Source organism: Ambystoma mexicanum, chromosome 10 (assembly GCF_040938575.1).
Source record: "Ambystoma mexicanum isolate Mex_15411 chromosome 10, UKY_AmexF1_1, whole genome shotgun sequence".
Lineage (NCBI taxonomy): Eukaryota > Metazoa > Chordata > Amphibia > Caudata > Ambystomatidae > Ambystoma > Ambystoma mexicanum.
In genome coordinates this window covers 679,323,968-679,350,034 of record NC_090932.1, presented here as the reverse complement: position 1 = coordinate 679,350,034, position 26,067 = coordinate 679,323,968, and the positions used below count along the sequence as shown (strand labels likewise).

At 46.9% G+C, this 26,067-nt stretch overlaps 1 protein-coding gene across 3 annotated transcripts in view; it reads right to left on the bottom strand.

Annotated features, from left to right (window-relative positions):
* Window positions 1-26,067, bottom strand: part of ATR (ATR serine/threonine kinase) — a 1,676,349-nt gene that overhangs the window by 1,272,211 nt on the left and 378,071 nt on the right. For all 3 annotated transcript variants that reach the window (XM_069618270.1, XM_069618272.1, XM_069618271.1), the window contains exon 10: window positions 6,877-7,139. In XM_069618270.1, coding sequence (XP_069474371.1) covers window positions 6,877-7,139 — 263 coding nt within the window. The remainder of the gene's footprint in view (window positions 1-6,876; window positions 7,140-26,067) is intronic.

The window sequence follows — 26,067 nt, the reverse complement described above, 5'->3', positions numbered from 1 at the left end:
CGGATGTGAGAAGGAAGGCGCAGGGTCTGATCAACACCCTTTTCCTCTCAGAGGAGGTCCAGCTGGAAAGGGTGCACAGAGGTGGAGGAGGAGGGGGCCGGGGTCTGAGGTCAATTGTTGTCCGTTTCCTCAGATACAGGGAGACGATGGAAGTACTGGAAAGGGCAAAAAGCACAGGGAATGCTCAATATGAAGGGGACTCACTTTGTCCGGTCAAAGAGACTGTCGCCCTCTCACACAATGGCTGACGGAAAAAGGATGATATCGTTGGTCATTCCCATTTGCTTAATCTTTTAAGAGGCAACTCAGACTATCAGATCACCAATGGCTAGGAGGCCCAACAGGCACTACAGTCCTTGAAGGAGGAGTTCCCGAACCCAGAAATGTGCCCAACAATGGTGGGGCACCCACGAACCTGGAGTGGAGACAGGCACTCATGGCGAAAGAAGGTGCCAAGCGGCAGGACATACAAGAAACTTAATACGCCCTCTTCTGGGAAGGGACTATGAGCGGAATATGAAGGGTGTTGTTCAGGGGTTAGGTGACTTCACATGGCCTCAAATACACTGGTGATAAAAGGAGAGCAGAGATGTGGTAGGAGGGATGGACGGCGAGGCAATGCTATCCTTGGTGGCCCATCAAATGGTGGGTGTCTCTGGTGTGATGGTGGGGGAGAGGAGTAGGAGAGAGGGTGGTGGGGAATGGGGGAAAACAGGGTGAAAGGGAGAGTTGGGGAGCAGTTTCGGAACAGTTGGGTATGTTTGTTCTTGCAACAGAAGGACCAAGAGTTAGTCTGAGTTACAGCTATGGTGCACATGGATAGTGGTGGGCGGGCGGACGTGCTCAACATAGGGGCCCTTAATGTGAAAGGCCTGGGCTCTCCAACAAAGTGCTCACTGGTGGCAAGGGAATTTCAACACCAGGGGCTGGACATCATGCTGCTACAGGAATACAGGCTAGTGATGGTGAGGAGCGGCGTATCCAAGGGGGATAGATCGGACCAGTGTTTTGAGCATCGGGGACAACCAAGAAAGGTGGGGCCGGAATCCTCCTGAATAAGCGGCTTCGCCTGTATGACATGAGGGTGTGGCAGAGGGTGGATGGTAGAGCCTTGCTAGTGTCCAGCACCTTGGAAGGCGTGCAGATGACATTGGCTACTATTTACTGCCCCAACCAGGGCCAGCTGCAGTTTTTTCAGGAAGTGTTGGTGGAAATAATTTGGTAAAGCAGCGGTCTCCTACTCATAGGTGGGACTTCAACATGTGGGCGTACCCGGGGATGGATAGACGTGGGGGCGACGGTCAGCCGGGGGGGAAGGGACCACAGTTGGGCAGTGGCTTCTGTAACCTTTTACCAGGAGAGAGCATGGTGGGCTGCTGGGGGGAATGCCATCCCGAGACCAGGGGCTATACTTTTTCTCCCCTGTACATGGTACTCGGACAAGGATTGACTACTAGTGTATACAGAGGCAACCCATGAGCAGGGTATCCAACTGCGGTCTTATCCCCATTAGCTGGACGGATCACAATGTGGTTCTCATGGGCATCTCCATGGTGGGCTTACAGACTAGGGATTCCTTATGGACATGCAATGACATGTTGCTTAAAGGTGTGGCCTTTCTGGAGAAAGTTAGAAAGGCGGTGGATGACTTTTGTCCATTTAACGACACAGGAGAGGTAGATCTTAACATAGTCTGGGAGGCTGCAAAGGCAACGTGGAGGGGGCTTCTGATAGGAGAGGGTGCAAAGAAGAAAAGGGCCAGCATCCTGTTGGTGAGAAGTTGAGGGGATAGATCTGGGACTTAGAGTCAGAGGGGCCTCTGGATGCAGGTGCTGCCCAGGAAAGACTTAAATTGGCGCGGGGGAAGAGGCAGGAGTTGAAGGAACTGGAGGTTGGAAAAGTGCTGTGTGGGTTGTAGTCCTTGCAGCAGCGCTTCTATGACAAGGGGATAAGGCAGATGCAATGTTGGCATCACATCTTAGGGGATAGCGGGCAGACCGGTGGGTGGGGGCGATCGAGGACGCTCAGGGTGTCTACCACAACCAGAATACTGAAGGAATTTGCTCGGTTCTATGAGGAACTTTATGATAAGGAAACGGTGGTGGAGGACTGCCAACTTGAGCAGTAACTGCAGGGAGACCCACTGCCATGTGTGAAGAGGGGGGGAGGATGAGGAGCTATAGGGTCCCATTACCCAGAAGGATGTGCTGAAAGTGATCCGTGGGATGAAGATAGGGAAAGCGCCAGGTGATGATGGGTATAACAGTGGATTTCTTCAAGACCTTTGCCACTTAGCTGCCTCTCCCCAAGGTGAAACTCTTCAACAATATATTGACCACGGGGAGGGCACCCCCCTCCTTTAAATGGGCTTTAATATCGGTTATCCCAAAGGAGGGGAGGGATCTAAGAACTGTAAAATGTACCCGCCTACATCCCTCATGAATGTGGATGCAAAGATCTTCACCAAGGTACTGCCATCCAGAATAGAGGGTGTCATGCCATGCCTGGTCCACTCGGACCAGGTTGGATTCATCAGGGGAGTCAGGGGGCTGACACATTCCGGGAGACTCTACACCTGATGGACCAGGCCGAGAGTCAATAGGGTAACCCCACACTGTTGGCCCTGGATGCCAAAAAGGCTTTCGATAGGGTGGGGTGGAACTTCCTATACAGGGTCCTGAGGAAATATGGGCTTGGCAGTCGGAATCTGAAGAGCATTTGGGCGCTGTACTCCTCTCCCAAGACGAGGGTGGCTGTCAATGGTAAACTGTTGAGGGTCTTTGAGCTGAAGCATGGCACAAGGCAGGGGTGCCCACTGTCCCCCCTGTTATTCGCCCTGTCCATGGAGCCCCTTGATGAACAACAGAGGGGCACCACAAGTGGAAGGTATTGTGGTGGGGGGCAAGGAGTTTGAGCTGGGGCTTTATGCAGATGATGTTCTCCTGCACCTGAGGAACCCACTAAGCTCGGTTCCAGCAGCTATGGCACTGATTGAGGAATATGGGTCCTTCTCCGGATTTAAAGTGAATCACCAGAAGTCAGTTCTATTCCTGTATGCCAAAGACATAGTGAGGGGCGTTGAAGTCATCAGGCGGTTGGGGTTGGAGATCCAGGAGGAGAGTATTTGATACCTGGGAGTCAATGTTACCAGATCTCTGGGAACCTGAGTGGGGCTAACTAACCCCCAGCCCCCTTGCTGAACAAAATGTATGGGGAAATGGCTGAATCAGACAGACACAATATCTCGTTGAATGCCCTAAAAATGAATTTCCTCTGGAGGATATTAGATTTGTTTCAAATGTTGCCTGTAATGGTCCCAGAAGAGCTGTTGAAGGCGGCTAAGAGACGGATGCTTTGCTTTCTCTGGCAGGGGCAGAAAACAAGGGTGTCTTACGACACCTTGGTGCTGCCAAAAGATCAGGGGGCGGGAGGGGGGGAGAAATCCAGACTTAATGCTATACTACAAAGCCGCTCAATTAAGGGTTATGGTACCACACCTTCGGGAAGATGCGGATAAACAATGGGTTTACCTAGAGAACCAACACCTGCGCCCAGCCACAGTGGGGGAATGGTTTTGGGTTCCGAGGGAAAAGGTCCCCAGAAGAATCAGGAAACATCGGATACTGAGAGTCTTGTGGAAGGTGTGGACGCGAAGCACCGATATGCGAGGGATCACTACGTGGCCCTCACCAATGAGCCACATTTGGGTCCCACTGATAAGGGATGATATTCCAGAACCAGAGAGGTATCAGGGGTGGTTTGAAGCAGGTCTGGCTGAGGGTGGGAATTTATGGGTAAAAGGGCAGTTTGTTGGAATCCAAGAGTTAGAGACAGCACTGAACGTGGAAAGCTACCGGTCTTCCTGTACTTGAGACTGATGGGGGCTCTCACAGAGGAGAAATTGACTTATTACAGAGAAACCTCACTCCTATGGAGAAGATCCTAGAGACACACAGTAAAACGAAGGGACTCATCTTGTTACTTTTATGGGGCATTGGTGGGGACGACGAGGGGTGTAGTGGAGGGGCTCTGGAAAAGAAATCTGGAGGTGGAGTTGGACGATGGCTTGTGGACCCATATGTGTATGAGGGCATTTAAGATCTTGATCGCCTATCTGTTCAAACTACATGGAGTTAAGTTGGTGCACAGATGGCAATACGGTTGTCGAAAATGTTTCCATCCGTAAGCCCCTTGTTTTGGCACGGCTGCAGGGAGAGGGCAGACTACTGGCACATGTGGTGGGGTGCCGGGAGGTGCAGGTCTTTTGGGCAGAAGTTGTGGGATGGATCAAGGAAGGTGAGGGGGTGGACGGCAGTTTAGATACAATGTTGATACTATTTGGCTTGGAGAAGCAGGGTGATGGTTGGAGGACTCTGCCCCATATGGTACACTTCCTGTTGCTTGCAGCCAGGGCCTGCCTGGCTAGACATTAGAAAAGCGTGCACCTACCGAGGCTAGATGAATGGGTTGCGAAAACTAAGGACATATACCTTATGGAGAAGATCAGAGCCGCAATCCACGGTGAGAGCTCGGGGCTGGAAGGAGAATGACTGAGGTTCCATAATGCATTTTGAGGTTCAGGCAAAAGACGGCACTGACCCAGAGTATGGTGCCCTGCCCGCAAGGAGGGAGTTGTTTCTAACAGTTATGCACCAGATTGTTGTTGTGCAGTTTAGACACTATAACTTCTTCTATCTTAAAATTCCCTCAGTTGTGCTTAGGGGCAGGTGGGCGGAGGGCGAGTTGGGTGGTGGGAGGGACCCAGCAAGGGTGTGTGAACTTTAAGTGAGGAATGTTCTTGAATATTGGACAATGAATTCCTCCTTGCCTTGGTGGAAAATCAATAAAAAACGTCATTTTCTAAAAAGTATAATTGTGTGACCAAAGAATCTGGTTGTCCCACCAAAGCGTAACTAACATACAACCAACCATCCGCATCACAACTCTACATGCCAAGCCATTATAACCGACACGTCACCTCCTACCCACTGCCGCCACCAGTGGGTCTCAAGCCTGCCACGCTTGAGCACCTACTTGCCCCTCCTTGGACAACAAGCTACTTCCATCAAAACATCACAAAACCATACACCTTTCGTCCACCGCTGCCACTGGCGAACCTTAAGCCTGCCACACTTGAGCGCAAAACAGGCCCCTCCTTGGGCTGGCACGCGATCCTGCTGATCCATTTGAATACCTACTAACATCCAGAAGGCAACCACAATATCCATATAAAACACCACACAGGGATCCACAGCCTGAAGCAAAGACCATGCCTACAAGATACAAGCTACATTACACAAACTGCCGACACACACCAAGCCATCACACAGTCAGACAAATACAACACTGACACACACACACACACACACACACACTCCAACACACTCACACGGATGGCAACACCCTTACAACCACCAAACCCAAATTGCTGGCCAGGCAATATAGAATCAATACTCAGCACAAACCACTAAATATGACAGTCGCTGACTACGATGAAAATAATGTTGCCCACTTGACCAATCTAAGATGGACACTAACTATGAAATGAAAAACATAGTGGGAAGCTGAGAAGGTGATCAGGTACAAATGATAATACTAGATCACTAACGAGGCTCAATAAACAAAATCACATAATCGTGCACCGTGACCAACATGTGTGGTGGTTAATTCCGTGTGCGTGGTGCTCCGTTGAGTGGTGAAGGGTGTGATGGTTAGTGGTGTGTATGTTCTTTGTTGTAAGTGCAAGGAAAGGAGTTGTGTTGCATCTTGGTGTATGGTTCTGTGTTGCATGTGCAAGGAAAGGTGGTGTGCTGTATCCTGGTGTATTATCCTGTGTTGTATGTGCAAGGAAAGGAGGTGTGTTGTATTTTGTCCTCCCCCATCTGAGTGATGTGAGGTCATCGTAGAAAGTTTGTAGTGTGTGGCATGTTTGTATGGAATAGTTGTACTTGGCTCAATGTTCCATGCCAGGCAGTTGGAACTATCTAGCCTGGGTGGTGAGAGCCAGTGGGCTCTTCCCCCTGTCCTAGCTCCTAATCCTAATGGACTTGTACTTGATGCCATCTGTAACTATAATAAAGGAGCTTGTTAAACTTAACAAAACAAAAAAATCCTCATTGCATAAATCATAGTACATAAAACATCTTCAACTCCAAATGGATTTATCATTAAATACAATATACAGAATTAAATAGTTAGTGCCAGTGTTGTTTAAAACAAGCTTGAAACAGACATAAAAAAGTGTCCCTTTTTAAAGTATGTATCCAATGCAGTACTTGGTATTCGGTTACAGTGACTTGTGCAAATATAAAAGTGCTTAAAGATTATGCTCGTCCCTCATGAAACAAGAATCCCACCTCCAGAGTCTTGAGATGCAATACTTGGATTAAAAATGATAATTTCATAGAACAGACACATTTTGTTTACACCATTTTGCAGAATACAAGTAGAACTATGCATCTCTATAATGCAATCCTTTTACATGAGGAATTAATGAATTTTGCCCACTTAGGCCACATTCTAGACAGATCCTTGGCAAATATGAGGACAATTTGTTTATGTCGGGTAGACTTACATACTGATGGGCTAAGCCTAGGTTTCCGATACAAAGTGTTCTGCGTAACGGCCGTATAAACATTTTCGTAATTGTAGAATGCGGGGGACAAAAGAACAGTTAATGTTACAAATTGTCTCTCATTTCCCTACAATGAGGGCAGCGTTCATATATCTAGCCCCAGATATAAAACTTAAAGACGGGAGGCCGTGTATTGACAGTCAGACACAAAAGGAGAATGTGCAACGAAGAATGGAACGGTCATCTTTTAACACAATATGCACACATTTGAGAGAAAAACATAAAACAAAACAATGACCTACCAAGCTTAACTGGACTAGAAATATTTTTCTCAAGCAGACATATGAATGGTTGGAAAACAGATGCTGAAACAGCGTGCTTGGCGGCATGCAGGCGGGATGTCACAGTGAGGCTGTTGCAGAGGAGAGCACCATTTGTGTTTTCAGACAATGGCTCCGCATACGGACTCTGGAGTTCGAACGCACCAGAGAGACCACACACCAATTTCCCAGTAATACTTGCAAATTCTTTCTTCACCAATTCAGACTCATCCTGAATGTTACCGCTGTTGAAGTACAAACAAAAGCAAAGCTAAAGTTACTATATGGAATACGAGGTAAATGAGTATGTCTAAACTCCTTCCCTTCACATTCGCACCCAACCACATCTCACACAACAAAAATATCCAATCCCACGAGGGAGCTTTCTAAAGTAAACTTGTAATTTTGGAAAGGACTCCTTTAAGCAAATGGAAATCCTCTGAATAATTGAAAACTAATATTTCTAACTTTCTAAGGAAAGATCATACCCATTATGTGTAGCAAAAGCAAAACAGTTTATTTTATTTTTCAACTCAACAAAGAACAAACCAACTAAAAATAATGGGAGCCGGTACAAAGCAAATTCACAATCTACACCCACCAAACCCCCACCATAAAAGATGTGGTTGAAATCTATTAGCAGTGAATAGATGGAACAATCCTCAACTTTGGTCACAGAGGTTGTAAATGGATACTTCATGTCCTCTGAATATTTGTCACTGTTTAAATAATCCAGCTGCCAGGCTGAGACCACAGAAACGTCTATTACAATACATTACAGCACCCCTACATCTCAGGGTTTTGCACAGGCAGAGATGACATCTCAGAGTATACATGACTGAGTCACAACAACCCTTCCAGGTTTCCATGACAGAGGGATTAGAAACAATATGAGCTCACCAGACAGGTTGTGGGTCATGTGGGTTATGACGAGTCAGCTGAAAAAAAACAGCAGCCATCCGAATCAAGACATCTGAAGGCAAGTTACTTTTTCTTCCAAGGAATAGTACACCAACTGCAGAGACTTTATCTTTCAATTATTTTACTCAGTCGAATGTGAAACCTGAAGATATGCTAGACTAAATCTTAAAAGCAAGGCTCATGCTCTACTATCAGTAAAGGCAACAACATGTTTAAGAATTTATCAATGGAAGCAGATGTGGATGCCTTGTAGATTTTCGGTGTCGCAGACACAAGGTAGCTGTACTCGCTGCTCTGCCTCAGGTAGACTGAGCCGTAATCCCCGTCAGAAGAATGATGCGCCTTAGCAAGGCGCAATACAACACCTATCCCTTATATAAAACACACAAGCAAAGCACAGCAGTTTACATGTTCAGGGAATTCCCAATCTGATTATATAATCACTCAACATGCTTTTAGGGCCTAATGTGTAACAGTGCTCATCTGTTTATGATGAATGCGGCGGGAAAATGGCAGGAGCTGAATATATTGATTTATGTGAACTTTGGAAATACCTTTGGCAGAAAAGGTGATTTCATCCATGTTATCACCCACTGACTGGACTACGGACGGACCACATGATCCCAATTTGGAGACTTCAAGTTAATTCACTAACGGACAAGGTATTCAGGGATGTCAATATACAAGTAATAACAGAACTAGTGAGGGATCTCATAAAGGACATGGCAACAATAAAAGAAGCCTTAAAGGTTAAGATAAGCGGCACATGCACTGGATCCACTTGTGGTGCAGGAAAGATTTGTACTAAATACGGAACCTCTGAAAAAGAGACTGTGGATTAAAGGAAGGAACAATTTACATGATACTAACAATTGGATGAGCATGAGTAAGACACATGTCTACAGGCAGCATGTTGAAGGGTGTGAGCCCGGGAGTACATTATCTGACTGGTTAAAAGTAAGAGAGGAAAGAAAACATATCACTATAAAGGCTGCAGAAGATAATCTGCATCCAGAATAGTATTAATACTTTACACACAGCAGATATGACGAGACCTGAAGCAGATATACCTACACTTACTGAAGAGAAAAGGGGAATGCTGGAGACCCCACTTCAAATGTCTGGAATAAAATAGGTGCCATCTCCTCAGGTAAGGTGGGGTATTAATCAGAAAAAGAACAACATTTGGCACCTCTGCACATGATAAGGTAACATCATTTTTATTTGTTTTTGGGTGTGATCGACTTAATCATTTGTTGGAGAGTATTAATATATACAAACTGCCAACATCAAGACCACGTGTCGCCCACAAGGCTTTGTCAAGGCTAACACATTATAAATGTCTTCATCCACTGTAAAATAATTCATATTAATACTCTCAAATACATTATTAAGTCTATCACACCAACAAACAATAAAAGGGATATTATCTCATCACATGCAGATGTCCAAATATTTTTATTTTTCTGATTAATACCCCACCCCACCTTACCTGAGGAGATGGCGTTTTCTAGGCCATAACAGAACCCGGGAAGACCGACAACAAGGAGGCTGGTGCAGCCCAGAAACAGTGTTGCGGGACGCAGCAATGATGGACGTGGCACCAGGGGGTGTTGGGTCAATTACAACACTGGTGCGGCTTAGGCAGGCCATGTTTGCCACAGCCCATGCAAATAGGCAGACTCCTCTAACCCAACATGGACTTTTTCATTATTAAATAAACCCCCCCCCCCCCGCCCACCCGGAAAGGCCTTTAACCACTTCACCACCAGGGATAGGAAGCCAGCCATAGGAAGTGGAGCTTACAGGCCCTTTTAAAGCCTATGAAGCGTTCCCCCATCAGGCCTCCTCAAGGAAGGAAAGTGATTTGCTAGGGTAAGTGGTCAATTCTGGGACGGGGTGGAGTATTTAAGTGAGTTTGAGAGAGGGACAGCCCTCGTGCCAAATTCTACAAGAACCCCTTAGCCCTGAGACCTATCTGTGGATCCCTTAGACCAACCTATTGTAATTTTAAATAACACCTTTGGAACCTCTTCCCGTCTCGAGTGGGGTTATTTGTGGAGGGCCACCCCGTCACACAAGCCAATCAAGAGCTCTATAAAAATCCCCCAATTAGCTGCAGGTGTCCGACCAGGGTACCAACCTGGAAGCCAGAGAGAACCAGTAGGATAGACCAGACTTGGAGGAGAACTGGAAGTCTGCTGAGGGCTACATCTTAAGACACTGGCAGGAGCCAGCAACAAGGAAGGAGGAATTTGACAGCCTGTTAAGGTCTAGAAACATTCGCTCAGGAGGGTGAGGTGACTTTGGTCTAGAATATCACAAAAAGAATAAAGGCCCAGAGCAAGAAACAGGACTATTCGCTACTTTCCTTTGTGTTGCAGCAGGGGGGAGCTAGGAAGATATTAACAAATATGACTTCCATTTCATAACATATCAATACGGATAGTATACAGACGGTTAGGGTGAAGTGAGATTTGGACATCGGGGCTAACGTCACTGACAATGCAGGGCAGCTTTCCATCCCTCATTTACTATTATTTTTTAGTGAGTGTATATGTTATGTTTTTTGCTTTCTGCGCTTGTGCCATTAGCCTTTCTTTTAACTTAGGACATGTATCCCCACACTCTTTGGTGAGACGACAGCTCCATATATAGAGTTAATTGGTGATCTGGTATTGCCTGATTTTTCACTCTTTTCTGGTGTTGGTTTGTTTGCAACCTTTCTGACATTTGCTATTGTTGTAGCATTTTTAAGAGTCCAAACGTGTTTGTTACCAGGGTTTTCCTGTTCGGTACTGAAGGAGTCACTTTTTTCGACCAAACCAAAATTTATGGCCCTCTGAGTTAGCAGTTGATGTGTCTGCAAAGCCCCACAGATGCATTGGATCACCTTCTGATACATATAGACACTGTTTTAAGGATCCACCTAAGTAGTTATAGTCTGTTTCAGTTAACAACGCAGCTGGGGAACGCATGAGAGGGAACAGCTCTCTGACCGGCCTCTCTTGGCCCTCTTCCTGCAAAGCAAAAAACCCCGGGGTCATCTTCGACTCTACACTTTGCTTCTCTCCTCACATATCTGACGTCTCTAAGAAGTCACACTACCAGCTGCACCTCCTCAGAGGTATTCTTCCTTTCCTCTCCTTCCACCAGAAGCTCACTGTCTCCCGAGCCCTGGTTCTTTCGAAGCTGGACTACTGTAACAGCCTCTATCTTAATCTGCCTGCCTCTACTCTCCACCCTCTGCAATTTATCCAGAACAGGACTGCGAGACTTGTCCTTGGCCTCAAGCCCAGGGACCGTATCTCTCCAGGACTGAAATCTCTACACTGGCTCCCAGTGATTGCAAGGTATAAGTTCAAAAACCCTCTACATTGTCCACAAGGCCTTCTGGGGCCTGGGGCCTAAATACCTTCAACACTCTCTTCCTAAATATCTTCCTGCTCGAGCGCTTCGCTCATCCGTCTCCAACTCCCTCAGGGTCAGCCGCTTCTCCAAGCAACGAGTTGGGGGTAGATCTCTCTCCGCAGCAGGGGCCTCCCTCTGGAACAGCCTTCCTTCCTCGCTGACACTTGAGGAGAACCATCTCCGGTTCCGGAAGCATCTCAAAACATTCCTCTTTGCTTCTGCTTTCTCTCCCCCTCTCCCCAGCTAAATTCCTGACTGAAACTGCACTGAATCACCAACTGGGCCACTCTCACCGATCTCGGTCCTTGGCCCAGCCACTCTCCACTTGCACTGCCTCCCTGGAAACCCCTGCACTGCGGGACTGTCTGTGTATCCCTTCAGCCCCCCTTCCCAGCACTTGTCTGCACTTACCTTGCACTTGCCACCAGCTGGCCCTAGTATTTATTTGTTGTTCTACTTAGCCTGTACTGCACTTTCCCCCCTCCCTTTCCCCTTGCACTTTTCCCTTTCCTTCCACCCATGCACTTGCGCAATCTGAATGACACCTGGCCTAGTAGGATCGTTGTCGGTCTTCCCCTTGTTCCCCCCCTCCCGGCCTCGTCGCGCCTTGAAACACTAGTGTATAGGCGCGTTACAAATGCCATATCATATCATATCATGAGGGACCCATTGGTTTTTTTGTTATTATGTGTTTTAACATGACTTATATTTTTCTGTAAATAATAGTTGTGTCTGCACAAGTTTTGTCTATTTGATTTTTATTTTCTATGAATTATTAAAATCTTGACTTGTGCTATATCAAATATAAAGTTGTTTTCTTATTTGTGAGAATTTTATAGATGATGATCATATAATCAACAGTAGGGTTGCCTTGATTGATTCACTAGGACACAGCACCATACAAAACAAATGTTTAAAATGTGTTTAGATCCAAACATTATTCCTGATGGGACAATTTCCTTGCTACATTGGATGTATGGCAGGCAGCATGTGATCTTAACAAAAGGTTGCACTGAATGCCAAAAAATCCTATGATTCACTATAAGGTATGGTCCGCTGCTATATTACACCTCATCTGATTCATTCCTGTACTCTGGAATATGGTGCCAGAGCTGTAAGTTGTTGTGCTGAAACCAATATCATTTCGTGTGGGCCTGCCTCCAGGTTTACAATTTTTATAACAAAGTGGAAAGCGACATAAGCAAAGTGTTGGAGAACAGATTTACCCTTGATATGGAAAGCGCTTTGTTGGTGGTGGAGTTGTCCGGTCTTTCACTGCTTAAAACAGATTCAGCCACAAAACACTGGCTTTAGCTAAGTGCAGGATAGCTCTTAGGTGGATGATCACACAAGCATCCAGCTAAAAAGGAGGGGTTTATGATCTCACTACTTGCAATATGAGAGAGGAGATCTACAAGGCACTGGCCCACTCTAAGCACAGTCATGCAGACTTTTGGGCTGAATTTATAACATTCCTGGCTTCTAAGGAGAGTACTGCTGCGGATGACAAGTATAGCATTGTGGGAGCCGAATCGATGATTATTAGATGTACGCGATGTGGAGCTTGTTCAGAGGAGTAGGCAGAAGAGCTAGATTTGAATAGGTGAATAGCGAGTTTGGTTGAATCCAAGCTGGAAATATCCCTCCCACCGTTAAGGAGCCAGGTTGGAAGGGGTGGCATGGAGGAGTTCCATTCATGCGTTGCAGGGACAAGACTGTGCTGCGCTGGCTGCACCTTGTTCAGTATTTCTTCTAACACGTTGCACTCATTTTTGTGTTACCTGCTGTTGAAAACGTCAATGAAGAGAAGTTTAAAATTAAGAAATCCTATGCAAAAGGGAAGAAATGCTTGCTGGAAGGAATGTGGAAAAGGTATCCAGGGAGGAGACCTGTGGCTAGAGAGTGAGAATATGTATGCCAAGTCAGTACCATTAGGTGTGTGTCAAGCGGTATTGTCGTTAGTGCAGTCAGGCAACAAACAGCTATAGTTTAGAAATATCTCTGCCAAGTTTGCATCATAAATAAGCAAGAGGGGAAGAAATACCTGCTTGTAGGAGGATGACAAGACGTGAGCGAGACACTATCTCCCTGGAATATGAAGTCAAGAAGCGAGCTGGGCCCTATACCCAGAGTTCTGGCTGCAGCCCTATGTCTTAAAGGTGTCCCTACAATCATCCCATTATATTGTTTTTTGATTTTGAATAATTGTATTAAACTACATTTCTTTCTTATGATTTCATTGATCCTTCATTAGACAGGGTTTTGCATTGCAGTGCAGACACATGTAATTTCACTATATGCAGAATTTTCCTACTGTTCAGGAGAGGACCTGCCTCCTTTCCAGACATGCTAGAATAAGCAGAAGGATTTAGCTTGCTGTCAGCCCTACAAGTAAATTGGGACAAATTGCTGCTGTAATCTATCCCCGTCAGTGACTTTGCTCCTCTAGAGACACTGCCTACACTCACCAAAACACCTTTCTGGTATTTGGATATGCAGATCTGCACAAACCTGGGGGATGTATACGATAATATACATGGTGCAGAGTTATGGGGCTATGTACATTGTCCCACAATCCAGGCCTCAGAGAATAAAGCTATGAAACGACTCCCAAATGGATTGTGTCGTCCCACGCATTCATCACCCTTTGACAATATCGTTCCAGCTTCAGCTGCTTTGGAAAACATTTTCTCAACAGAGGGTGCTGTGTGCTGTCTGGTCGAGTCGATGTCCCTCGAGGGCCTCCGTTCCCCCCCCCCCCGTCAACATCATCAATAGTATAAGTAGTGCACGCAGCACCCGTCGGCTTCAGTTCTGTTTTTCTGAGCTTTTGTTTCAAAGAATTATGGCGTGCTTCGGTTCTTCACTGAACTTCGTCACAAATGTTCTAATCGAAAATGTCTTCACCATCGGCTCCATCAACGCCCAAGACAGGCTTCAAGAAGTGCCAAAATTATGGGTCAAAATGTCGATCAACAACCCCCACCACGTGTGACTGTGGTGTCTCAGGACTAAACATTGTACGTCCGAGTGTCCTGTTAGGCGATGATCGACAAGGTTCTAAGGGAGCGTAAAGGTAAACTGGCGGTGGGTAGGCTCCCGTTGAAGTCTCCTTTGAAGACTTTGAAAAAAGAAAGACCAAAGAGTCAAGAGCTTCTCCTCGACGGAAAATAACTAAAAGATCTGAATCGAGAAGTCGATTGCGTCATTCTTCGTCTTCTTCCAAGAAGGCAAAGAAACGATATTACAGGTCACTTTCGACCTCTGGGGATTCCTCCTCCGAGATAATCAAATGTCCAACCAAATCCGACTCCTCAGCAAAATGGGATACATTTCGTAAAGAAATGATAGAAATCTTCGCGAAGGCGCTCCCCTCGAAAGAAAATGAGAAAGTCCATGCCCATGGCGCTCTGCATAAAAACGACAAAGGGAAGCCTAACGCAAAAACCTGGGAACCTTTGAGTCTGAGACATAAACCGGATTTACATCGAGAACTATCTAAATCTCGATCTGACGAGAAATCGAGGGCTTCGACAAGCCAAGAGTCTAGTCCTTCGAAAGTTCCAACAAAGACTAATAAGAAGGTGGCAACTCTGATGACAACAATATCAATCTTGACAACGCCATCAGCATCAGAGCCATCAACGTCAGCATCGAAGTCGACTCCGACACAGTCGAGGTCTACAACACCGTTAACTTTAAAGTCGTTGTCGATGATTACTTCGAAGTTGTCAAAGCCCCCAATAATACAAGATAAGATGTTCAAACCCTTATCAAGAAAGGATTTCCTTAAATCTTTAACTTCAATTTATGAAGACCATAAACCTTCAGATAATACACCACCTTTTGGCTTACAATTTGGTACCCAAAATGTGCCAGATTCATTAATTTCTGAAGATTCTAGAATGAAGGCCTTATATGAAAACTTGCAGACAGCCAGTGGAGTAGATACTTTTCCAGAATTAGATTCTGGGAAGCCAGACCACACTGATCACGCCGACGCCTCATATAGACAAGTTATGATATGATATGAGAGGTTATTTGTAACACGCTTAATACCCAGAGGTTTCTAAGCGCGGACCTGAGAATCGAACCTGTGTTGCTTCGTGTCACCTTGCTCCCAAGGCTGGCACGCTGCTGCTGAGCTATCCTCCCGAGACTTGTGGTAGAGCAAGGTGGTAGAATTTTTGGGTTGGAGTAGGCCTGCACCATCATTTGAGCAGGATGATTTCACCGATATATTGGATCAGGGTCCCCAGAAAATGCAACAGCAGTGAACAAAACTTCTCAAAAAAATATTAGGCCTTCCAGCAGTGGCACATAATATTTGACAAAACATCCGACTCTGGAGAGTTTAGTAGTTCAAGCAGCCACGCCCACAAAGCAATCTGCATACCCTACTATCACTATTGATAGGGATGTGTGTGGAAGCTCCCTGCCATCCAAAGCAACCAAACATGAACAACCCAAACAACAGCTAATCCCCTCCCCATATGTCTTCCTACCGCAATCTGCTGGTTAACCGACCCCCCTCCCCACACATTGACGAACCGTGTCGAGGCATGGGGACCTCTCGAGGCTCAGCTATCCACAGCCTTGAACCTCTTCTTCACATCGATTAAGTTCCCTCTATATGCTTCCACCCTGTTGGAGAAGTCGGGGGGGACGGGGGGAGAGATGAATTTGGTCCCCTTTGTATGTGAGGGTAGCTAGCACACTGGGATCGCCGAAGGGCAAAGTCTCTATCCCGATAATTGAGGAGCCTGGTGATGATGGGCCTTAGCGGTGCACCAGGTACTGCAAGCCTACCTCAGGGTATGCAATGGGCCAGTTCGACTACAAAAACGCTCCCGAGAACCCATTTTGGCCCAATGCTTCCTGCATAATCGTCTCTACTAGCAGCTCCATGGGACCTTGGTCTGCCGCCTCTGAAACTCTCACAATTCTGAGGTTGTTACGACAGGATCTTGATTCCAAGTTATCCTGCTTTTCAGTCAGCTCCTTAACTGCTTTTCTCAGCTGGGCCACTTCTCTCGAGGTCAACGCAGCATCATCCTCAACAGTGGATAGACGTTGCTCAGCCTCATCGAGTCTATCACCATGCTTGTTTAGCCTGATCTACATTCTAATCCACTTTACAGGTAAGGGAGTCAAGCGTATTGTCTGACGAGTGAATGCCCACCTGCAGCTGCGTTAAAATGCCCTTAATGTCCTCCAATGTGTCAGAGGAGACCACCTGGGGATCCCCACAGCGTCCACGTCCAGTGCCCCCCCCCCCCCCAAGTTGAGTTCTTGGGTTGGGAGGGGGCGACACAGGAGAGCAGAGACAGATTTCTATCTGTTTTTACCATATTTTCCCGCGATGGGTGGCGTTTGCAAAATGAAGCAACACTCTTGTCAATGGAACGGCACGTTGCGGGCAGTCTGCAGCTGTCTGCTGCACTGAACTATACCCTGCTATGCCCCCTGAGCAACCACGCATGTGCTCATGCGGGTCAGTGTGTAGTTGTCTCCTCCGTTGCAGCAGGTTAAGAGTAGGTGAGGAAAAGAAAAGGAGATAAAGCCTCCTTGACACAATAGAGTGTCCAGCCACTGTAGTCCAGAACACAGCCACAGAAGAGAGGTCTGGTGCTTCCCTGTAGCCCAGGGCGCACACATCTTGCAGGTACCTGCCCCTTACTCACGGTCAGACTGCGTGCTCTCCATGCACAAGCAGCGTACATGGATAAAAGCTGGCCCGTCGTGGCCTGCAGAATGGGCACCCATCTTCAGGGCCCCACGCCCCAGCACAACTCCAGAAAGGCAGCCTCGGGTGACAGTATCAGTGCGCAGCGCTGCGGCCCACCTGTCAGTGAACCCAGCAGAACTGCGGGTGCCGCACAGCTGTATTCTTGGATTCCCCAGCCAGGGAGAATCAACGGGAGGTACCGCTCTGCTCGGGGAGCCACTGCAGTGCGGTCACTATCGTTGCAGCCCTCTCAGCAAGAACAAGATGAGTCGGGGCTCCTCAGCGTTCCGAGCTCTGGGCTCCACAGTCAGTCCCTGACTCATCCCCTCCACAACAGCTCCACAAGGTAAGGGGGAGATGAGAGCCGGCACCAGATGTACTTGCTCAGAGGCCCGACAACCTGCAGCCATACACACTTCTCCGGATCTTCTGTTCTCACCACACGGCCCGTGCTGAGCAGGTCCCGACACACTCCTCTCTACGTGGCTGCAAATCCAGCCAGCCGTGGCATCGGACTACGGCATGTCCACACAAAGTCACCCCGCTGATAAGTAGGGGTGAAAGGGCATGTCACTCTCAGGGCCAGGTCTCCCCTCTGTCACTCCAACGGCCACGCTGCCAGCAACACAGCAGTGCCTTTCCAAGTCATAAATTACTTGCGCCAGGGCCCGCAGCAGTCGGACTGGTGTTCAGCGCCACGCCGGCACTAGAGGGCCTCGCAGTCACAGTTTATTGATGCATGTGTTCACCAGCAGTTATATGCAGCGCACTCAGAAATGCCTCAAGGCCGATGGCTCAGGATTTCTTCAGGATGCGTTGTGGGTCAGCCGAGAGCTCAGACTGGAGCGGCCCTCTTGGCGCGGCTCTCAAGCTCCCCCTCGTTCTACTTTATTTATAAGGGGGTAAGAGTTGTGATAGAGCCCATTTGGACACCAACATTCCTGACAGGTGTCCTTGAGGGAGTAGAAAAGAACGAAGGGGGAAAAAGAAATAAATGTTTTGAAGGATTTTGGGAAGATTCAAGAAAATGATTTCGGTCTTCATTTGGTTCAATTGCAGGCCATTGATCCATGAGTGGAGTCAAGAAAGGATCATGAAACAGCATTTAGCTGGGGAATGTGTCGTGTGGATAAAGAGCACAGTGGCATAAGTATAGGTGATAAAGTTGTTCAGAAGGGACAAAAGAGGCCAAACACTGATACAGAAAAGAATGGGAGGGTGAGGGGAACCGTCAGAGATACCACAAGTGAGGCGCAAGGAAGTGGAGAGATATGTGCCAAATACACTTGCTCGAATCCACCTACTCGAAATTAGCTGAACCACTTGGGGCAAATGGGTGAGAGGTAGGCAGCAGGATAATGGTTGAGAGCCAGGCAACAGAGGATAGGCAGCCCAGCAGGCTGTCACGCTCTGTTTTGAGTAAGGACTGCATAGCTGATAAGCAGAGTAGAGTTGCTTTGCCCTCGTCTGCTGCCCTGAGTATATCATCCCACAATGCTATCAGGGCCGCCTCATTATCGTGGCCTGGGTGAAAATCTGATTGAAGACAATCAAATAGGTTGTACTCCTGACATTCTGGAGTTGATGGGTGGCAAATGATTCTCATAGTTCAATGGCCTGGAAAAGGATAGCAATAGGACTCTAGTTACCCAATAGAAAACTGCAGACTGGATTTCTTGAACAGTGGGAAAAAATGTTTTATTCATTCTCATTTCCATTTTTTATTTTGCTCTCTTGTTCCCTTCCCCGTGCCTTGTGGTGCTTTGAAACAGTGTCTTGTTGTATAAGTGCCTTATAAATATCCAATAAATAAATATATGTGTTTAAAGAAGCGAGGGAAGAATTACTGAGTGAAGGATGGGTTGAACATATTGTAGCGTTAGGGGCAAAGAGATTGCGAATGGATAAGGGGCTGGGATCGTTCGAGAGGTGGTGGGCTCAAGGGAAGAGTGGGCACTGTGAAGGCATCATGAAGCAAGACACAGACAACAGACTTAAAGTTCAAAGTAAAATACTTTATTAAATGAAATGTCAGCATGGTGGAAGGCCTAACTTGCCCTATACTAAAGGTGGGATTTACCTATCTGAATGAAACTAAGTAATGTGCTAGTCAAAGAGTTCAACTGAAAAGTCTGTCTGTGTCCAAAACTTATCCTTGCCCTCACAACTGAAGCTAACCAAAGTGTAGGGATGTCAACATCAAAAGAAATAGTGTTCAACTCAGTTCTGAGCTTCTTCTAGCGTGCTTCTTCCTTTCAGCTCCACTCCGCTCCACCCCCCCTCTGCCCCTCAGTATAAGAAAGCTCCATGAAAAAGTCTCAAGATTACCTTTCCCCAGTTCACAGTAATATAGTTCAATATAGTTCAAAACCAATCCTCGGGGTTCCCTTCCACAAATTCCAAGTAACACAGTTCACAGTAAACAACTTGGCTAGAGGCGTTGTTCTCAAGACCACACAATACAGCTCCTCAAGCCTCAGGGTTACCCTTCCCCAAGACTCTATTTTCATTATAACAATGTCTTTGATTTTTCAGCGTATAGAGCTCACTAGTCTAGTCGCAGTTGTCATACAAAACGGTCCACCCATTACAGGTTGCGCAACCAGGATCCATGAATTTTGGCCTTTTGGCTTTGATGTGTAGATTTACAATCCTCTGGCTTTTCCTAATCAGCCTCTTGGCTTTGCCACACTTGTCATAAATCCTTTCCAGTCTTTGGCCTTGTCACTCTGCATTCAATCATAAAAGAGTTCAGTTAAAGCTGTTTTACTGACACCCATCTTCTTTTCACTCTGTCACACTTGTGCTCTTTTCTGTAGTTCACTCTCCCCTGGGTATTCGGGATTTTCACTTTAGTTGCTTGATTTGCTTAGTTTCAGGGTTTCAGTTAATTCAGTGTTCGGTAAGCATTCATACCATTCAATTGTAAAGTTCCTCTCAAAACTGTATTCAATATGCATTGATTTTGCTGTGTTTAAAGTTCCATTCGATTTGGTATTCAACAAACAGTTGCTTGATTTTTAAAGTACAATTTAATTCAGTATTCAAGAAGCACAAGTATGCTGGATTTTAAAGTTCCATTTAATTTGGTATTGAATAAGCATTATTTTCACTAACTTCTAAAGTTCGATTAATTCAGTATTCAATATATTTTTGTCGAAGCGCCCCGGTGTACCTCTGTCCTCCCTGACACTCACCGGCTTGTGGCGTATCCATTTGGAGGTTCCCTCTGCTTCTCCTTTCGGGCAGAGGTTTGGACAATTCACCTTTTCGCACTCCGCTGGTCTGCCGCATGTCTTTCTTCACACGCCGGCACCCGGAATGCTGTTTTCTGGACTCGGACAGCATCCCAAATCACAGAGGTTCCCAGACTGACGAAGCTTACACAGCCCACTGGCTATGGGCTGAATAAGTCTTCTGGGCAATTTGCCGCTATCCTGGCTCATCGTCCGGTCCCATCATGGCTGCCTCCTCGGAAGCACGGTTCCCTCCATGCAGGCCTCCTTCTTGCTCCCTGCTCTGCTCCACCAGTCCCCCTTTATACACCTGCAGCCCCTTGACAGGCTGCAGGTGTGGATCAATGAGACTTGCCTCACCATGATTAAAGGGACATGCCTGACCTCACAGCTCCCGGCAGGCATCTTCCTCGTCCCAGTACCAAAGTGGTGAAAGTGTGTAGTGTTCATTACTCTTTGTTTCCTCTTCTTCGTCCCAGTACTGTTAGGTGTTATATGTGGGGAAATTAGGGGAACAGCTTTACAATACCTTATAAAGGTCAAGGAAGGGTTGGTTGAGTCTCAACAGGATAAGGGGAATACCATGTCTCTACTAAGGGTACCCCACTCCCAGTTCCCAAGGGCCCTCTACTCAGGTGATCCTCCCTCGCTTCTAGACCCCCAGAGTCAGGATCCAAGAGCGATGACCTTTCCCTGGCGATCTGAGAAGAGGATCCAGGGGTCTTGAAAGTGAGAAGACCCTCAGGATTCTCACAGCACACACTGATATTTTATTTGAGAGCAGAGAAGTACAAGTCTGAAATTTGTAATAGGAGGTGAGGGAGGACAATTATGTCCCTTATAATTCTTAGGTGGGGCAGGGAACAGCATTCCCTTTCAAAGAATGTACAGAGAGGCAAAGGGAGAGCGGCAAAGGGATAGAGGGAGGGAGGGAGGGAGCTCGAAGGAGAAGGAGAAAGAGGGGGAAGAGCAGAGATGGGGGAGTGAGGGGGAAGGGGAGAGGGAGGGAAAGGAGGAAGAAGGGAGAGCTGCAGTTTGGTTTAAGAGCCTACAAAAACATGCACATAACATACCCAAGGAAATAAGGATATAAACACGCATACAAATTGATACAAACGTGCATAGAAATCATGATAAATAAGTGATGTATACTATCCTATTCACCACATCTTGATTTTAGCGGAGAGTAGACTGCATCCCCTCATGTTGCATTTTATAAAGCAAGAAAGGTTGCTAGTTCAAGGATCGACAGTGAAAGGGTCGACAGGTCAAAGGATCGACACCAAAGGGTCGACAGGTCAAAGGATCGAATTTTTATTTATTTATTTCACTTTTTTTAATGGGGGGTCCCCCCAACCCCCTTTTTTTGCTAAAAAACACTTTTTTTCCCTAAACGAATACCTAAAAATATATATATAATTAAAAAATAAAATTCAATCCTTTGACCTGTCGACCCTTTAGATTCGATCCTTTGACTAGACACCGCAAGAAATATTACAGATCATTTGGCCCAGACATTAGCACAGAACCCTCCAGGCCCCTTATGCAAAATGAAAGGTCCAATAGGTCATAGCCCCTCAGGTGTATGAACTGTGCATCCATACACAACCTGCACCAGAGAAATAGACTTAGGGCTACAGACCATGTGATGACAGTTTATTAATTGTCAATTCATCAAATGTATTTCTTAATCTGTCCATGTGGACTGCGACATGGGGACATGACAAGTAGGGCAGTGAAGGTACAGATTGGTGCGTGTAGGTCGTGCTTACTGAATAAGAAACTAGGAGTTCCACTAGTGAAACTTACCTGCAAGTGGTCCATGAACCAAATGAGTTACAATAGCCAGTTAGCGAACAAGTAAAACCCTCACAACTAAGAGGGATTATAGATGGAACATAGCTCCTGAGGGAACAGCTGTGGGTGTTCAATCTTAACACAGCAACAGTACGTCTTAACAAATCTTTTAATTACACTGGTTAGCAATAGGATGACAAGACACATCAAGTCACCAAGACGTGCAATGACCTGTCCCACAACCACACATATCTGAGTGCCAACACAAATGGTACATGCTGGGATAGCCTGTCAGGCATTTTTACGACACATTCCACCCTACCTACAATAGACATCTGAAGACCATACTTGCCCTACAGAGACAGACCACTGAACTTTCTGGGATCCAGCTTAAATAATGACACAAGTGTGTAGTGTCGCACAAATAGTATTAATTTCAAGTTTTTAGGAGGAATCTAGTCAGTTTTTTAACCACATACTTCCTAATTATACCTTAATAATCACTAGCCATTCATTGCCAAAACATAAGTAGCAGTATACCAGGAATGGCAGGCACTGGACAAAGGTAACTCTCCCCTACCAGGTGGACCTCAGTACTTTATACAAGGCATCATATGCTCTCTATCCTCTCTTCTACAGTGTCCTTAGAAACCTTTCCAGTGTCTATGCGGTGAACACCTTGGACATCCATAATGAATGGTTGCATGACTAATATTTGTCCACCCAATATGGCCGATCTAGCAGGACAACAAAACAAACAAAAAGGGTGCTTGTCAGGGTGTCGCAACATAAATCCTTGGTACAACACCTATCCCTAACCTACTCTGGAAAGAAAGAAAAAGAAAAGGAATTCTAAGCTGATGATTCTTTCTGATCCCCGCCCACTTGTGCATGAGTCTCTGAAGTACATTTCTTCACAGCAAACTTTGTGTCGCCAAGTTAAAAGTGTCTATTCAAATCAACAAAAGGTCACAAACAAATTTGTTCAAAAAGGCTTCTGCCAGGTACCTGCGTTTATCCAGTCTCCAGATATATTGGAATTTGTCCATTAGGTCTCGGAAAAGGTAAGTTTCAAGAATGCAGATCTCTGAGTTTTGCTGCATGTTCTGGGTCTCCAGCCTCAGATAGACAGTGGGCTTCTCCTGCCCCACCTGTGTTAGTTTCTCTTAGGATATGAGCATCTCTTGTCCCGGCTGTTCCTTGGATAACCCCTCTCGGTCTACAGCCCTCCGTAGTCCTTGGGTTTTCTTGATTTAGTTTGACATTTGTATGTTTCTCCCTCTTAGCCCACAGGTAGGCAAGGGGCTTGTTCGTCCTGCTTTATGGTGGCTGTTCGGAAGCTACGGGAGTCTCTTGCCCCCCCCCCTCCTCGGTTGCCCCTTGGTCTCCCTAACTGTTGTAGTTCTTGTATTAGCCTCTCACAGGCTACTGGTGTTGGCGGCCCTCCTGGTTTTGCGGTTCATCCGTGGTGGACGATAGGCATCTCTTGCCTATTTTCAGTTCCTCATCTGGTTCTTCTCAGGCTATGGGATTTCTAGCCCAAGCAGATTCTTGACTTGCCCCCTCGCAGGCTATGGGTGTCTCTCGCCCCTCTGTTCCTCAGTCGATCATTCTCGGTATATAAGGTCCTCGGCCCCTGGAAGTTTTTTGGTTCACCCATCTTGGGCTTCGGCCTGGGCTACCTTCCCAATGTGGGAATTGGTGGCCTCGGCATCTCCAATCAATGTTTGTCTTTCTTGGCGGTGAGGACGGTGATCCCGACCCAGCAGCCCTGTGGTGCTTGGGTACTCCACCTTCATTGGGGCTGCAACGTCTTTCTCCCTCCTTAACGTCCATCTGGCACGGGACTTGGCCCTTGCGTGTGTGCGTCTGTTCGGCTGAGCTTAGTCCAGCTTGGCAGATATTCTTCTCCTCTTTGGCCCTGTGCTGATATTAAGTTCCTCTGTGGATTGTGAGAAACAACATGGTTGGTCTGGGTGTTAAGTGAAAGGCGGCACCATATCCAAGATAGAAACCCAGCCTCTAACTTTAAAGGGACCCTGTACATAATGGTCCTGCTTAGTCCCCATTCATCCTAAACACATTTTGGACTGTAAGGGGAGGGGTGATTTTGCTGTCATTAGGGAATTCCTTGGCTCCAGTGGGATACCACTTGCCCGGACCCTAGGAGAGTTTTGTGGTGCAGGCTATCCTCCCTAGCCCCAAAGAGGGTGGTTCCCCCTTGTGGAGAAGGAACAAACTCCCTGGATACGTCAAAGTGGTCACTGATCATAATGAGGTACGGAGAAATGGACCTATGCGAAGTGGTCATCCTTCTGGAATATGTTCCCATCCATCAAACACAATGGGTGATTTGATCATATCTGAGTCAAGCATCTCGCTCTTGAGGACTTTGCCTTTTAGAGATAATTGGCAGAACTATCGCCCAATTTCCATTACCCCCTTCTTAGGCAAACTCCTTGAAAAGCTGGCCATCTCTCAGCTAAACCTTCATTCTGATTCTGTTGGCTGTCTCCATGACCATCAGTCTGGCAGAAGCACGGAAACTGCTCTCCTGAACATCCGTGAAGATCTTCTTTTTCAACCTTGACTAGCATTCCCTCTGTTCTCATCCTACTTGATCTCTCCTCTGCCTTCGACATGGTCAACCATACCATCCTGCTCAACCGTCTCCGGCATAACTTGGGCATCACCGATTAGGCTCTGGCCTGGCTGACCTCTTTCCTCTCTGATCGACCCTCCCAGGTCCAACTTGGGTCCTTCCTATCATCTATCTTATTCTCTACCTGTGGTGTTCCCCAGGGGTCTAACCTCTCGCCCTGGCTTTTCAACCAATACCTGGCAACTCTCGCCCGCTGTATTGCCATTTTCTGCTTAAACTTCCAGTGCTACACATATGACACTCAACTCATTTTCAGGCTGCCTTCAGCCACCTCCTCCACCTCTCCCATCACTGATTGCCTAACTGCCATTCAAGATTGGTGTGCCGCCAACAATCTTTGTCTTAATGCCAGCAAGACAGAGATCCTACTCATTGGCACACCATCACCTTCCTTTCCCCTCACTCTCTGGCCGGCCTCCCTTGGCCCTCCCACTATCCCCACCAGCGAGGCCAAGAACCTTGGTGTCACCTTTGACGCCACACTCTCCTTCTCCGCCCACATCGCTGATGTATCAAAAAAGTCAAACAACCTACTGCACCTCCTCAGAGGTATTCTTCCTTTCCTCTCATTCCCCCAGAAGCTCACTGTCTCCCAAGCTCTGGTTCTCTCTAAATTGGACTATTGCAACAGCCTCTTTCTTAATCTACCTGCCTCTACTCTCTGCCCTTTACAACTCATCCAGAACAGGACTGTGAGACTTGTCCTTGGCCTCAAGCCCTGGGATCGTATCTCTCCAGCTCTGAAATCTCTCCATTGGCTCCCAGTGGATGCAAGGATTAAATTCAAAACCTTCTGCATTGTCCACAAGGCTTTCTGGGGCCTGGGTCCAACATACCTTCAGCTATCCCTCTGCAAATACCTCCCATCTCGAGCACTCCGCTCCTCTACCTCTAACTCCCTCAGGGTCAGTTGTTTCTCAAAGAAACAAGCTGGTGGTAGATCTCTGTCTTCGGCTGGGGCCTCCCTCTGGAACAGACTGCCTACCACTCTAAAACTTGAGGAGAACCATTTCCGGTTCCGGAAGCACCTCAAAATCTTCCTCTTTGGTCCTGCCTTCTCCTCTCCCCTGTTGATTCTACTCTCCCTCGGCACCATGCACCTGGCCACCCTCTGTCCTCTGGGCCCAGGTACCTGCTCATCCTGCCACCCTCACGCACTGCCTCCGGGCCACCCCCTGCACTGTGGTCTGTATCTGTACCTATACAGCCCTCCCCTTTTCTTCCTGCACTTTCAGACCTACATGGCCTGCTGCCATAAACCCAGCACTTGCCACTTGCTGGCTGCACTCCCATTGTTTGTTGCCTTTTTATTTATTATTTTAGTTTTTTCCTTCTCGCTCCGCACTCTCCTTTTGTTCCCCCTTCCATGCACTTCTCCACCTTCCCCCTCTACCCTGCACTTACACGTTCTCAATGTC